We start from the raw sequence: 15,994 nt of genomic DNA, 5'->3' as shown, positions 1-15,994 counted from the left end.
GAAGGCGGCCCGGTACCCTCCACGCTCACCCGTGGCAAAACCGAGAAAAATACTAAAGAGATCGAAGAAACAAATTATTAAAAAAAAAAAAAAAACACATAAAATATTATAAATGTTTGTGGCTTGTGGAGCCACCGGCGGGCGGAGGAGCTCCGCACCTGCCGTCCCCCACCCTGAGGGAACGCGGCCGCTCCGCCCGCCGCGGGCTGGCAGCAACCTGTTGGTGCGGGCGCTGCCGGGCGGCGGGAGGAGCCCCTCGGAGGGGCGGCCGGGCCGCTGACAAAGGCGGAGCAGCGGCAGCCCAGGGCCGCCCCCGGCAGCGGGGCCCGGCGGGCAGCGCGGGGCTGGGGCCGGGGCGCTCGCACAAGATGGCGGTGGGGCGGCGGGAGAGCGCGCTCCCCTCGTAGATGCGGCCGCGGCGGCCCCTGCTCCCGGCGCCCGGCGGGGCTTACATGGCGCTGGAGGACCTGCTGCTTTGTCTCTGCTTCTCCGCCCTCGCCGTCCTGGCCGTGCAAGGTGGGTGAGGAGGAAGAGGAGGGAGGGAAGGGGTCGGTGCCCTCCAGCCCGCGGGCGGCAGCGATGCCACCTGCCCTCACATGGGTAGCGGGCGGCTCCGCGGGGATGAGCTCCATGGCCGGTCACCCGCTGTACCAGCCCTCTTTCCCCTTTCGTGGCCATTTACCCCAGTCGTCCTTTCTCCCCGTAGCGGCCGTCCCGTCCCTCCGTGGCCATCCCCCCCCTCTCCCCATACCCTTCTTTCCTCCAAGTCGGACGATAGCTGTGCTCGTGGCCCATGCCTAGATGGTGCTTCTTTTGGAGTCATCATGTGGGGGGTGACATTGGGGGTGACACCCTCACACTTTGAGGGTGGCAATTCCCCACCCGTCAGTGTATGGGCTGAGGGGGACAGCAGACCAGCAGCAGCAGCATTCCACAGCCTCTGCCTGGACAGTGGCAAGTTTCCACCAGAGGGACAGTGACTGTGCCAGGGTGGTGGGGAGTGAAGAGCTTGGCCAGCACAGCGTGGCCCAGAGCAGGCCCAGGTGTCCAGGGGCTGTGGAGGGGCCCCTCGCCTCCCCTGCCCTTCTCCCACCGGTGTGGGACACACGGGTAGGCTCATACCCCGTTGGTCAAGGAAGTGACCCAGGAATAGCCATGCTCCTCACGCTTGTGTTTTGCAACGGTTACGCAAACAGCGCCGTGCGAGGACACACGTACGCGGCCACCAGGCGTGTTGGTGGCACTCTGTGGTTGCCACTGAAGTTGGCATTGAGGGTCGGCTGAACTGTCAGATCTTGGGGTGTGGGATTCTTTCTCTGTGTATGCACAGCCCACAAAAGGTTTTGTTCTCATCCCCGAGAAGGGTTTGGAAAGGTACAGGTTGGCAGAACCGCACCAAAAGATGTGAGCGTGTGCCAGGGACTTGCTCTCATTTAAAATCCCCCATAAACAGGGTGTTGTGGTGGAGGAGCCATCCCCATGTCATTGTACATTTTTATTCCTTTTATGATGCATTCAGGTTCAGCAGAGCATAATAACAGCACGTGGATGGCTGCAGGGTTGTTTTTCTTTTCTTTTTCCTCAGGACACTGTGAGCTACATTAGGGCTAGGTTATGATTCAACATAGGTGCAGCTTTATGGTAGCTGTTGTGGAGGTGAATAACGGTCCATGTAAATGGCCCATTGTCACCAGAGAGGGTTGGTTTTCCTAGATGGGTGGCAAGCTGTGACCCCACCAGCAGTCGAGCCAGTAGGCTGGACTAAGTGTGAGCTGTGTCTCCGGTGTGTTTGAGCAAATAGCTATGTGGATCCCAATGTAATGGAGAACAATGATTAAAAAAAAAAAAAACCAAAACAAAACAAAAAAAAAACCACCAAAAAATGGGGGTGGTGTAGTAGATGTTGTTTTTCCAAAACCCACTTCAACAAGAAAACTTTAGATGCTTTGCGAGAATTTGCAGTTGTGGCTTCTTGGTGTTTCTTGCAACTCGTGAAAATTGTTGCTGTGTGTTTTCTAGTGACGGGACATGTCTTTGTATAGGGAGGCAGTGAGTGTGTCTGCACAGTCCTCAGACGTGCCGCTGGGTACGTGTGGATGTGCTTTCCAACAGGTGGGTTTGATTCTGAGAAGAAAAACATGGACTTGTTTCAGTCTGAAATTAATTTGGCAAAGAGTTGAAATGGTTTTGGGAAAGTGTGTTTGATCCCAAAGCCGCATGTGTTTTGATACAAAGTTCAAGCTTCGCTGGGTATGAAGTTTGTAGGACAGAAGTAGAATGGAAAACCTTCCCCCCTCTGGACTTGATGGAAGCAGTGCCAGTGTACACTTGCTGGGGATGTGATCCAGTGTTTTTGAAAGCTTTCTGCTGTCTGACTTTGAGCCTGTTTTCCCTTCAGTAGCAGGAAAGGGGTTTAAGGAAAAAAAAACAAGCACTAAACATCCCCTTTTCAGTTGACTCCAAAAAGGGGGCTGTGCTCGTTCCTTTCCTTGGGCTCTCTACAGGACACGTGTTGGTGGGAAGTGAGCTGAGCTTTCCATCCGAGGGATAAGCTGAAATCCATCTGGTTTTGTGTAATTCGGTTTTGTGGTTGAGTTCTCCTGCTATTTCCTTTTTCGACACCACCTCGCTTGAGTTGTGATTTGTTTTATCCTTCCTGTCGCGTTCGCCTTGGCGGCGTGACCCCGCAGCCGCTGCCTGCCGCGAAAGCCTGTGCCGGGGAAGTCGGCGTTCCCATTGTTCGGAATCGCGTGTGCCTGCTGCGCTTCGCTGGATGTCACCTGCCTGCGGGTCCGCCGGCCCTGTGACCGTGGCGTTGCGGTGTCACCGGGATGGGGTGTCTCCTACAGCCCCAAGAAACGGGGGACGCTGACCGTGCCAAGCACGGTGCACGCAGCGCTGGCGAGGCTTCACCTGCATTCCGTTTCCAGGGGCAGCGTTCTCGTGCCGGAGCTTGGAGCTCGCTGCCGTTGTGCCGTGGCTCTTGTGACAGCCAGTCTCCAAGCCAGGCAGGAGCTGTTCCAGCATGGGGAATGCTTTTGGTGGCATTTCTCTGTTTCTCTTCTAGTCTGTGAAGCTGAAGGCGAAATTGCTCGGGCTTAGTTCTGGTTTTATCTCTTCTATTTTCCCTAGGTTTTTCCTTTTTTATTTTGTTGGCTTTTCTGCCTTCACTGCCTTGAAGTCCAAAGTGAAGCAGAATGGGCTAATTTTTGGGCATATCCCCCTCTTTTGCAGCAGACTTTCTCCTGGCAGCTGCAGCAGATTTGATCTGCTGTGGGGGCCCTGTGGGGGTGGGTGACTTCTGGTCATACATGAGGCGCTTCAGAGTGGCGCAAGTAAGAATTGGAAAAGAAAATATTTGGCAATCTGCCTTTCCCTGGGGATGAAAGGAGATTATTTTCCCTGCACATAGTCTGATTTGGAGATAGAGGCGGCTTCTGTGGGACAACACAGGTGTCTCAGCACTGGGAGCACCTGGGCCTGCTGAGTTTGTGAAGTGCTGGGGTGGGCTGTGGCATACAGGAGGTCTCTCCTGAGTGCCCACTGTGGTCCTGGACCAGTTACTTCATCTGCTCTGGCAACCTCATGGCCCACTTCAGCCAAATGTAGAGATGCTTCTCTCTGTCAAAGGTGAGGATGAAATTCATCAATAAGTATTCAGCACATATACAATCTTTTTCACTCTAGCTCACAGCTATCCTGAGGGCCGAGCACTGTGCTGTCCCATGGGTTTGTGACTCCTGATACCATATTGCTTGCCAGATGATTTGAATTCTTACCTCCCTTGAAGCAGCTTTTCCAAAGGCTGGCTGTTCTCCCAGGGAAAAAATCCAGGTGCTTGTGAACCAGTCTGGGCATTTGCAGTGTAAGAGATGCTGCTTGCACAATTTACATGCTCCTCTCTTGGTTAAATGACTTCAAGGCCATTAAGCCTAGTTATGGTTATATAATTAAGATGGAAATTAATATTTAATCTGATTGTAATTTGTTGCTGGAATCCATCCCAAACTGTATTTCTGCATGAGGTGAGTGGGTATCTGAGGGAAAATTGAGATCAGTGTTACATACAAAGTATTTTTTGCATGAATACTGGGAATTACAGGTCTGCCTCGGGTGACAGAGAAACCCTAACCTTTACAAACTCCGAGTGATCATAGTCATTTTGTTATCAGTAGGAAGCAAATGTTTGTTTTATAGTCAGCTGTAATACTAGAGGCGATATGGTAAATCCGTGTTATCAGTACTTCCCAAGTGTGTGTTGGGCCAAAATCAACTCTGGTGCAATTTCGTTACTTTCTGGAGAAGAACTGGATCCACTTGCCTACAGTATTTTTAGCTGGTCTTTGAAGGTGAAGAGGTATAATTATCCCATTCCATGTCTGTCCATCTCCCTTTTCTTTTTCCCAGTTATTCCTGGACATGCTAATCAGTCATAACTAGTTTGGACAAAGAAAATTCAGAGTTTTTGAAAATAAGTGACCAGTAGAGGAGGGAAATGCATTTCTGCATGGACTGAAGGACAGGGACCTGGAAAACCCTCTTGTGGAGGAACCTGAGTACCTTGATGGCAGGAGGAGCTTTGAGCAGATAGTGAACCTCTTTTGGGTAGGATGAGACACAGAACTGCAAGAAATCACAATCTCAAGTCCTTGTACTCACTTGTTTATTTTTGAAGTCTTTTCTGCTGTAAAACATAACTTACGGTTACATCAGCATTCATATTATGGGGCTTGGTGTCTGTTTTGCTTTCCTCCCTTTTTTTGGGAAAGCACTTCCAAACACAGGGTTTGGAGCTGCTGTGGCTTTGTGTTAGTCACTTGCTGTCTCTGCCTCAGTTTCCCCACTTGTTTCCACTGAGCAGAAGATGCTGTTACACAAACATGAAGAACACCATAACTCTAAATACCCTCTTGCATTTATTAAAATCCCTTGAGTAAGTGGCCTCCAAATGCTGCTTGTGCTTTTCTGACTTAACAGCTTGTTGGTGAGAGGATCCACAGTTGCTAAAACTGAATCTGCCACCTTCATACAAAGCAGCATTAAGCTGTGTTTTCACAAGCCCTTCTAGTACTGCCAAACCTTCCACCAGACTTGGGGGGAAGTCTGAAGAGCTTCTAGTTTGTCTATCACTAGTATGCTGAAGTCATCCTTGAAACACCATTGAATTTCCTAATTCTGAAGAGTAATGAAAGCTTCAGGGAAGAGGAAGAGCTAGTCAGTGTTTCCTTGCAAGAAGGTAAAAATCTGCTGGAGTTGCAGCTGCTGAGAAGGAAAATTCCATGGGAGAGCCAAACCAAGTGTCTGAGTCTATCTGACACTGTCCTGTTTGCAGGTGTCAGGACATCTTGTGTGTAGGTCATGGAGCTTCTCCCTTGGACATGTTTTTGTTCATGTCACTGATGCCCATTGGTGTCTCTGAGTCAGATCCTCTCTGGTCCTAATCCAGGTGATCCTGCTGTTGTGATATGGGCTTGTTTTATCTGAGAAGTCCAGCAGCTGCCGTGCCTTATCTCCGTGGGTAATAAACATGCTTTGTGGTGGTTATGATAAGCAATTACTGTGTTCCAGAGAAACTTTTGTATTAGATGTTCTTAAATAATTTAAAAGTCTTTATCAGCATTTTAAACACAATTGCCTGTTATTGCCTTATGAAATTCAGCTGAGCTATGGAATAACCTGGTTTATTCTATCTTTTCTTGTTTTTTCATTTTTTAATTGTTTTTCCAGACCTTTCATGGAGTTCTTGAGGACAGGTCATTAATATTAAAGGTGTGTTAATGAAATGTGAGCATCCTCAAGGTTTGCTCTCAGCCCAGATTGGTGGGAGAATTAAAATCTAGCATGTAAAGTATTGCATTTGTTCTCAGTCTGCTGTGGCTCTTTCCCTTACTCCGACGGACTTCCCTGGTCTCATTTCCTGCTCAGGTCTTTGAACCAAGTTCTCTTTGGGATGACTTAGCACCTTGTTAAATGTAAGACTTGGGGAAATTAAACAGTTAAAATGGTGCTGGGATGGCAGAACTTGGTGGAGCAAACCTGGGGTGCAGAATTGATGCCAGGCTGGCAGCAGGGATGTGATAAAGTCCTTCATCTGTTTCACTGTGTGCTGGGAAATGTGCATCCTTGATCGTTTCTAAATTGACTGTCGATAGATGATCAAGTTAATTGGTGTGACCAAAAGGTCATTACTTAATGAAATGGATTTCCCATGCCCTGTCAATGCACTGAGAGTTTTAGCAAAATCTGATTGTTCATGCACTCAGGGCTGTGATAAATTTTCTTTTTTTCAGAAACATCATCAGTGCTTACAGGTTCCAAAATTACCTCAGGTTTTGCACTTAAGGCCGGATTGTCCTCTCTGTGTCTCTTGGCTGGCTGCTGGGTACAGCTGCGGAGTGGGTGCGTGTATTTTCCAGACAAAAGTGGAATTTTCCCCGATATTAAAACTAGTCAAGAGTTCACTGATTTTTTTTTTTTTCTGTGCATGTGAAAAGGCTTTTATATTCTTTTGGAAATCTTTGTCTCTTTTTAGCTGATAGTCTAGTGAAAATGTGCTCTTGCCTTTCTGGGCTTATCTGTGCTGCTTTAAAGGAATGATGAGCATAATCCTCCTAATTCTGTAGACCCAGAGGTACTGAGCCTTTTTGAGTCCATTACTGTGGCCTCACAGTCCCACCTGTCTGTCTGTCTGTCTGTGGCAAAGCCTTGAAAGAGCTTGTAAGAAAGGGACAGGGAGCTTTTCATGGGAAGAAAAACCAAACCAAGGGCTAGGGAGGGCAGAGAATTAGCAGGTGTTCAGGCTGATGTTGTGGGGGTCAGCATGTGTTTTGGGGATGGGACCTGCCCCTGTGTGGGAGATAAGGGGCTCGTTGGAGGTTATCTTCAGCAGAGGGGTCCAGAGCGTGGCGTGGGATGGAGGAGCTGGGACTGCTGGCTTGGCTCCCTTGTTTTTCTGCTTAATGGTATTTCCTCTTGTTATAGAGGCTAGGGCAGCCCTGCTGTTGGAGAATTCAGGCTGTGACAGAAGGGTGATCATGTTCTCCACAGGTCTGTGTGGCTTGTGAAGACACTTCTGTAGGCACTTTGTGTTGTTCCATAGCAAGGCATCTTGGCAAAATACCATCAGATAAGATAAAAGGAAAAAAAATCCCAGGATCAGATCCAACACCAGCTCCTTTGCTGGGCTGGCAAAAATTGTTTAGATTTTCCCTCCCCAGAATGGTTTTGTAAACATAATACTGACTATTAGCCATGTAAATTACTGTCATTGGTGGTAGTTGTTGTGATGGAAAGATAAGTATCTTGAAACTCCGGTTTGATTTACCCTTCCTGTCCCCCCAGCTTGCTAACGACTTGTTTGTGTCAGTGCTGATTGCAGCTTTTGTCAGAGAAATCAAAATATTGATCAAATTTATTTAGCTCTGTGTTCCCCAGGTCACAATAAATGCAACTTTTGTTTCTTTTCCTTTGTACTCTTTTTCTCTGTACTGAAAACAAAAGGAACCATTCCTCAAGAAGATGAGCCATACGTTCCCAAAGTCAAAAGTCATCCAATTGAAGAGGATCCTTAGGAGCAGGTTTCCTATCTGGAGGCTTTCCTCAAGAGTCTGTCAGTGGAAAATCTGGCGAGCAGCATTAGCACAAGTACTATTGTGGAGTTTTCTGTACATGCAAAGGGGGGAGAGATGGAAGTTTCTCCCAGCTGTGGCAGAGAAGAGCTTCCCATTTACTTCATGCTTATGGCTGCTGCCAGGATTTGCTGTTTAGCAGCAGAGGAGTTAAGTGAGGGGTGAAAGGCTTCAGCAACACTTCAGCATCCGGGTAGGAGGCTGAGCTGTCAGATCATTCTTTGTTTTTACACCAGTGAAGGCACTTGGGATAGTTCAGTATGTTTAAGGCAAGCAGTATATTGCGCTGCCTTCTTGTGCACTGTGGCAAGCTGAGACTTTTCTTGTTCCAGGTTTAATGGTTGTGCTTGAAAAAGAGCATCTCTTAAAAAAAGCAACACCCACTTCTGACTTCAACATTTGCCGTGGGTGCTTGTCCATCACAGCCCCTCAGGAGGCTGGCTTGATGTCCTCGCTCAGCAATGTGCACCTTCAGTTTGAGTTCAGCCCCCTGGGGTTTATATGGGTATGTGAAGACAGGTACTGGTATGAAGAGCCTCCCTGCGAGGATGTGTATGCTCACTGAATTTCCTGATTACCTACTCTTTACTGAGCTGAGTACATGCAGCTCTTTCAGTCTTTCACCTGTTTTCTGTCCATAATCTCAGCCTTCTATAGTAACAGTAGTAAGTAAGCCCTGATTTTCTTAGCAGTCAGGTGTTTGCTCTGCTGGGGAACTCTTACTGCTCCAGTTCAGAGCCTGACTTCTTGGATCTGGACCATGCAGGTCCCTAGGGCACCAGTTCCCCCCAGCTCAGTTCAGAGCTGCCATTCAGCTCTGACAGCCAGCACTGGATGTGGTTTTCCAGATGTGGTGGGATCAGAGCCAGCTGAGGGAAAAGGAAGGAAACCTTCATCCCCCAGAGTGTCTCCTTGTGGTGCAGCTGAGCCGTTGCCGAGGCAGATTTGGGGTGTTGCAGCAGGAAACCAGAGGAAGCATCAGGACGGGGCACATCTGTGTAACTTCCATTTAGATTTTAAACAGAAGAACCAAGTTGGTATTTGGTATGTGGTATGTGCAGACCTGTAAATGAAAATTCCTGAATACTTTTTTGTGTATTTTAAAATTTGTGAGGTTTAAAAAAATGCTGCCGTCATAAGGAGTATTTCCTTCTCACCAGAAACCTGTTGGACTGCAAATTTGACAGAACTAATTTTTATAGCATTTTCTAAGCTGAACTAATTGTGTATTTTAGAAGGAGGAAGACAATGATGTGAATGTGTGTTTTTATATAGATTTCATTAAAAAGGTGACTTGGATTATCCTGCAAGTTATCTGAACAATGTAAAGGTTTCTGCTGGAAAATGCAAGTGATTATAGGCTGGTGACTAACAAATAATCCTTGGCTAATATGGGTTGGGCTCAATTAATGTTAATCCCTGCTCAGCAGTAAAAGTTGGATAAAGGAGATTTTGCAAGGCTGTTGTTGACCTGAACGTGAGAATGATCACACAGCATTCCCTGAAATAAAACTGGCTCTCTGGAAGAGACATCGTTCTCATCATTTGTTTCTAAAAGTAGAGAAGGAGCTATTCAAAGTGGCCCAAAATTGCCTAGTTATGAAGATGAGGATTTCTCCTGTGCTGGTGTTATGTGCTGAGGCACAACGGACCTCATTAAAGGAGGAGCAGCAGTAATTAGTCTAGATTAATGGAAATAAACCTGGTTTTAGTAATAAATGAGGTTGGATTCCTTGGTCCAAAGCAGCCACCATCTGTAGTGCTCATCCAGCAGTCGGATGCACAGAGATAAAAACTGTCCTCACTGTTGAGAAAGGTGCATGATCTGGGGTGTTTTTGTTGAAATCCCAGTGTTAAGTCCAGGTGTTCTTTTTCAGATATGTTTCAGTGAGATAAGCAGAAGCCCAGGAGAGAAGCCAGGGAGGAGCATCATATCCAGGCCCAGACCCCCGTTGATCCAGGAGGGCCCCAGAGTGGTGTGACAGTCCCCACAAGAATTCTGCTGCTCGGATAGTGTGTATCGAAGGCATGTCCTTCACCATTTGGAAGCAGACCCGGGCCTTTTACTGCTTTGTCCTCAAACTGTCAGGTTTCAGCTGGCTGCAGCTTTGGAAAACAGAAAGATTTATGTGCTCTGAACTTTTGCTGACAGTGGGTAAATGCACTGTAGATGCTGGAAAGTTAAACAGCTAAGTAGGTATGAGGCATTTTTGAAGTAGGTTGTGAAATATATTTTCCTTCTGTTGTTATGATAGATGTAAGTTTAAGTTTGGAAACGGGAGGGCAGATTTCCACCCATTCTGACCCTCGATCCTACCCATGTTCAAAAGTTTGTACTGCTCCTTGTTTTCCTCCACCTTTATGTACATCCTTGTAGCCACAGATATGGTCATTATGTTACTATTTTTCCTAACACAATGCCTGAGCTGTAAGTCACTTTGCTCTTTCAATAATAACTGAGTTTCCAGATCACAGATACTGTCTTTTCAAACAGGAATAGGTAAGAAGTTAAGCCAGGAGGATTAAACTCCCAAGGTGGTCAAGTCCTTGGTAAGACCATGCATGTCTAGCTGTGAGCACCCCTTTGACTTAACAGTTTATCATCTCCCATTTTATTATTTTCTCTGTCAGACCTACCCTTTTATCTGCTATTGTCCCAGCAAGGCTGGCTGGCTGCATTGATAACATACCTGTGGGGTTGGGTGATAACAGAAAGAAGCAGAGCAGGTCTAGATAGAGCAGGGGTGGCCCACACCCATGGAGGGAGCTGGTGTCAGACACTGCAGCTGTAGCCAGGCAGTGAACCCCAGATGGGTTTTGTGACTTCCCAAAGGCCATGTGGTGGGTGGTGACAAGGCCATCCCTGGTCAGGCTGGTGCTTTGTCAGGACTGCCCACGCTGTCTGTTCTCTCTGCAAAATTAACTCCTACCCTAAGCCCCCCTCACCTTTGCCTTGTGTTCCTGTGCTGCGTGGGTGGTGTGTGTCCTTGTGTCCTCTCCGGGAAGTGACACCTCTCCTGGGGCATTGTGGGCTTGCAGTGACAGTCGTCTGCACTGAGCTATTAAAATGTACTTTTCCGTTAGTTCTCTTCATTGCTGTTCTGAATTGTCCTTTCTTCCCCTGTGTACTGGCTCATTATTTCTTATTAATTCATGGTTTGTGCAATTACCTGGGAAATGCAGGAGAGTTGGCAGGAATTTGAGGAGCCTGACTTCTCTTCTTGGAAGTAGATGATTTTTTTCCAATGCAGCATGGGAGGGTTGGTTCTTGCCCTTTCTGAGTGACAAGTTGCAGATCCAGGCTTTTCCACAGGGACTTTGCAGGACAGGTTGGCTGTTTGGAGAGAGCTGGGAAGCACAAGGAGCAGGGAGAGGGTCTAAATGTGTATTTCCTTGTGTACTTGGTAGGATTGAAACCAGAGCTGTTCTTTGACATTCTGTAGCTGCTCTGCATTATGGCACTTTACACCCTGCCCTGAAGACACACTTCAGTCTTGAGCCACAGCCTATCAAGAACAAACAAGTGAGGCTCTTTGCTTAACTTTTTTATAAAAGACAGAATTGTACAATAAATAGTTCAAAATACATGCCAGAGATTTTGCTTGTTGTGAAAGCTTTCAGCTCAGCCTGAGGAGTGTGTGTGTCTTGGGTTGTCACTGAAGTGACACCCCTGCAGAAGGGTTCTTTGCTTCTTCTTTTTGGAGACAGTATTTCAGATAAGAACAGAGATGTGATCTGGTCTCTTTCTGCAAGCAGAAAGCCATCACACAGCAAGAAAAGAGGGCTGTAACTGATTAAAATGTGGCAGTTTGGCTGCTCGTACCTTGAATTTTATTGGCAAATCTGTTGTGACCCTGGGTTTCCCATATGAATGCTCCTCTTTTTTAAGGGTTGTATTCGTACAGTGACTTCCCAGCTGCTAGGAAGGACGTCTTCTTGATGGAAACTGGACTTAGTTGTTTCCTGGGTGGTTTCACAGCTAGACTTCAGGCTGTTGGTAGAGAAGGAGCTTTACCTGCCCTTCTCCTTCCATTTTTATTTTCAGGTGAGCTCCAAAATCTCACTACTCATGGCAGTGGCAGGGCTTTGAAGATTTCTGACTTAATTATCTCATTTGCACTGCAACTAGCAGTAAAATCCATGTGCTGTCAGGGGGACTTTGCTGTTGTGGCAGCTATGCAGCAGTGGGAGAAAAAGGCCTCATGAAAGGGCTCGTGCAGAGAGTTTGCTTCCCACAGTGCAGGCTGGCTCGGGCTGCCTGCACATTGCCAGCTGAACAGGTGCTTTCCTGCAAGACCTGGATGGCTGAATGAGGTGTAAGTGAGAAGTTACCACGTTCTGGACTCAGTCTGAGGCCCTTCAAATGCCTTTTTTGGGTAATGGTCATGAAGGTCCAGCTCAGAAGGGGCTGGACCATTGCCTGTGGAGGGGCTGCTCAGCTGTGACATGATGTGTAATTAAGAAAGTGGTGGGTTAAATATAGCAAGTTTCAGCGGTGTGTGAGAGCTGTGATGAGAGCCATGTATTTGCACATGATTTCTGAGACTCTCTTAGAGTCATGTCTCTGTGTTTATACCTGGATGTAAGGAATCTTCTGCTGTTGGAAAGAAAGGGATTAAAATATTAACTCTAGCTATTCCCACCCTGCAACTTTATTGAAGTGTTGCTACATCTCTTGTGGGCAAGGAACTTGTGAGGTAGAGGTAGTCTAAGTAACACTAAACTATGTAGCAAGAAGGCAAGAAAAAGGTGTGTGGGAATATTTGGTGTCTTGATCATCAGTTGAAGGCAGAGGGATGAGAAAGATCTTTGAAGATTAATATCTTTGATCTTGAAGATGATGAAAAATTCAGAAACATTAGAGTATGCTCCATCCTAGTTTAATTTCTTCTGTCTTTTTGGGTCAGTATCTCTGTGCTTCCTGTACCTAATGGAAACAGTAAAAACCATGGCTAAAAAGGATCAAGGTGATAGTTTGTTTTCAGATGCTACAGGTAGCTGTCCCTGAAGGGTCTGTAAGAGCTGTTTTCTCTGACCTTCTCTCTAAGCTGTTGTTCAGAGTCATCTTCCAAGTTTCTGTGTGGTTGTGGTTAAGTGGAAGGCAGCGAATCAGTTCCTGTGGCAAAATTTGGACCTGTCACAAAAGCTTGGCAAAGTGCTGGTTTCCCCTGGCACGATGTGAGGGTCTGAGTGAGCCCTCCCAGAACTGATCTGTTGTGAAGCCAACCACTCTCCAAGGCTACTGCTTATTCCTAGCAACTCTCCCTGTGGCTTGTGTAGCCAGACCACTGATTGCTGAGTAAAACGAGTGTGCAAAGTCAAGTAATCTTTGTACATCTTGAGTATTGCTTTCCCTTTCTGTGGTTCCATATAGCAGCTGGGAAAAAGTTGGTTTGGAAAACAAAGCTGTTAGGAACTGTTTGTTTAGACACAAGGCAAAATGAAAGTGAAAAACATAATCTGTCTGTCCCCCTCTGCCTCCCACCTTCTTTTTGTTTAAAATGTCCACATGCTATTTACTTTCAATAAACAAAAGATGTTTCTTATAAGCTGGTGTTTACTAGTAGGGGTATGTAGTTTATTAGAAAAAAGAAATCCCGTGTCATGCCTATATTTTCAAATTGGAACAAGAGTTCATAATTTTATAGACCTTTCAAGAACAGATTTTCTAAAGCAAACAGTGAAGAACTGTTAAATTATAGCCATGTAAAACAACAGTGTAATAGTGTGATTGCTCAGTAGTAATGGTTTTATTATTCTGTAACAAATAGGAGTGGTTTGGGCTGCTGGGAGATAATGCAGCTTTTCTGAGATAGCTTTGGAGCTGATTGAGAGAAGCCCATTTTAGATTTTTCTTTTCCTCATGTTAAGGAGATATGCAGTGTATGGGTATTCCCTTACCCCAGCTTTCTTCCAGGATCGGGGAAGGTGCAACTTGCAGAGAAGCAATTCAGAGTTTCTCTCTAGAGCTTGAGAGGCACTGGAGTCTCACACTGTCATTTGCTTGGGGTGTCTTTGTAACTTGTTTTCTTTAGAGAGAGCGCCTTCTCCCAAGAAACGTGGATGAAGGGGGCTGTGTCCAGGCCTCTCCTCAGCCCCGTCTGAGGTCACAGGCCATGCAGGACTCCCAGGCAGTGCAGTGTTCAGGCCAGGGCTTTGGGAATGAGCTGTGGGTGCTGCTGAATTCTTCAAACCCCTGGGCACAAGCAGAAATGTCCTTGGAGTGCCTGCCACTGTCATGTCTGGATCCTGTTTGTACCTCAGCTACTCCTTGCTTCTTATATGAAGCGTGAGCAAGTTGAGGTGCCGGATGCCTGGCCTTGCCTCTCTTCCACGTGTGTGCCACCTCTGGATGTTGGTGCTGGTGCAGATGGCTGTTGGAGGATGGTCTGTGCTCCCTCCTGCAGCTCTGGCAGCTGTGGCTGTGTCAGTCACTTTGTCACTGCAGGTAGTGAATGCGAGGCACGAGAGGCTGGGTGGTCTCAGCTGGAGCTCCTGCTTTCTCCAGCCTTGCAGTTGTCGTGGGTGTGAGGGTGCCTGCCTGGAGCCTGGGTGGGATCCCTGGCAGATGCATGCATGGTGCCCTGGCCCTCCTCCAGCTCCCAGTCATTGCAGTGACCTCTGCTGGGACACGTGTGTTGAAATGGACCCATCTCCTTTGTTTATTCCTTTCTTTCTCCGGATTCTCAACTTTTGCCTAGTAGACTAGGCTTATTTCTGGCTGCTCTACACATGTGTCTACTGGAAAACCTTGTAACAGCTTACTTGGACTCTTGGAAGAAATTATCTGTGCAAAGAGAGCCATGGCTTGTAATGAAATAGCTTTTCAGTGACATAGTTTTAGTGCTGCAGTGTGTCTCTGCTGATTTTCAGGTTGTTCCTGGGCTAAAAATATGGCTCATTAAGACTTCTGTAACAGGATGCAACCATATTTTAAAGATATTCCTGTGTGTTTTTACAAAGTGATTTAACTGATACTTCATTTGGAGACCTACTTTGTAGGATCTTTTATCTAAAGCGGAAATGAGGAAAGAATTAAATGTGTGTGTTTCTGATGGTGAGGATGTGGTGCTGGCATGGAAGGCTGGGAGGGCTTGAGAGCTGCACTGGTGCCTGGTGCTGACTGATCAAAGCCACTGGACCAGCTACTTCCATTTCTGGTCTTCCCTGCCTCCAGACAAGACAGTCAGACCTGCATGGAAAAGTTTACCACCTATTTCATTTGAAGCTGGATGCACTTGAGAAGTGTTGAACAAATGGACAGTAGCCTTTCTTCTCCCTGGGGACAGCTTTTACATGGATGGAAAGCTACAGATGGGGCCCAAGGCAGAAATGCAAATAGGCAGGGCTGTGATACGAAGCATTTGGCAGCATCGCAGGCTTAAAAGCTTCGTCCCCACGGCTGCTTGATCCTGCTTTCTCAGTTGTGCTGACACAGCTGGCTGTGGGCTGTACTGTGAACTGTGCGAGTGGAGCTTTGACCTCAAAACTGTGGGATTAGGGCCTGTGCTGCTGGCACCGTGAAGCTGGCCCGGCCCGGGCCATCCCAGAGCTGCTGTTGAGAAGCCCTCAGAGATGTACTCACTGTGGTTACAGCTTTGCAAAGAAGAGCAGCAGCGAGCACAAACAGCTAATTAGTTTTTATAACCCTCTTTTGTTTGCTTTTGAAGACACGAGTCCTTCGTTTGCTTGCCTGGCTCCTGTTCAGTGTGGTGGCAATGTCAGCGCGGGTGTGTGAAGCTCAGGTTACACAGGGAGAGCTCAGACAGGTGTGGTTTCATTACAGGTCTTGTCCCTAAGCTGTTCCAGCCCTTTCCTGACAGGAGGCAATCAGTGTCAGAACAGGTTTGGCCCTGAGACTGTGGGAAAAAAAAAAGGGTTTGAGGGGCAGATCTCCCCCAGTAACAAGTTCACTGGTGGGCTGACTGTTTTTTGTAGATGTAAAGGTCAGATCTGTTTTCTGGGTTATGTAGAGAGGTTTTGTTCTGGAACAGCCTGCTCCTGATGAGCTCCCATCTCTGCTGAGCTGCCAGGTACTGCTCTAAAATGTGTTTTTCCTACATTTTCCTCATCAGGAAATGTTGGAGAGGTCACTTTTTTCTAAATATTCCATTGTTGGGTGTTGAAGAATTTACTTTTTAGGTATGCTCATTTAAGGCTGTGAAGTTTTGTGTTCATATCAGCAACTTGGACAGCTTTAAACCCCCCTGGTTTTGAGCCTGCCCTACTTGGAGTTTGGTTTTAATCACAAGTTTTAACAAATTGAGTCTATTGAAAATATTCTCAGTGAAACACCCTCATTTTTTTTTCCTCAGAAGCTGTTAGCAGTCTTCAGAAAACAATATTTTAATTGAAGCCATGATAAA

At 46.8% G+C, this 15,994-nt stretch overlaps 1 protein-coding gene across 2 annotated transcripts in view; it reads left to right on the top strand.

Moving 5' to 3' along the window:
- The first annotated feature begins 317 nt into the window (after window positions 1-317).
- Window positions 318-15,994, top strand: part of IGDCC4 (immunoglobulin superfamily DCC subclass member 4) — an 87,759-nt gene continuing 72,082 nt past the window's right edge. For both annotated transcript variants that reach the window (XM_021552575.3, XM_021552574.3), the window contains exon 1: window positions 318-516. In XM_021552575.3, coding sequence (XP_021408250.3) covers window positions 408-516 — 109 coding nt within the window. In that variant the 5' untranslated portion in view covers window positions 318-407. The remainder of the gene's footprint in view (window positions 517-15,994) is intronic.

The sequence above is a fragment of the Lonchura striata genome, chromosome 10, assembly GCF_050655825.1.
Source record: "Lonchura striata isolate lonStrDom1 chromosome 10, ASM5065582v1, whole genome shotgun sequence".
In the NCBI taxonomy this organism is placed as follows: domain Eukaryota; kingdom Metazoa; phylum Chordata; class Aves; order Passeriformes; family Estrildidae; genus Lonchura; species Lonchura striata.
This window is presented reverse-complemented; position numbering and strand designations above follow the sequence as displayed.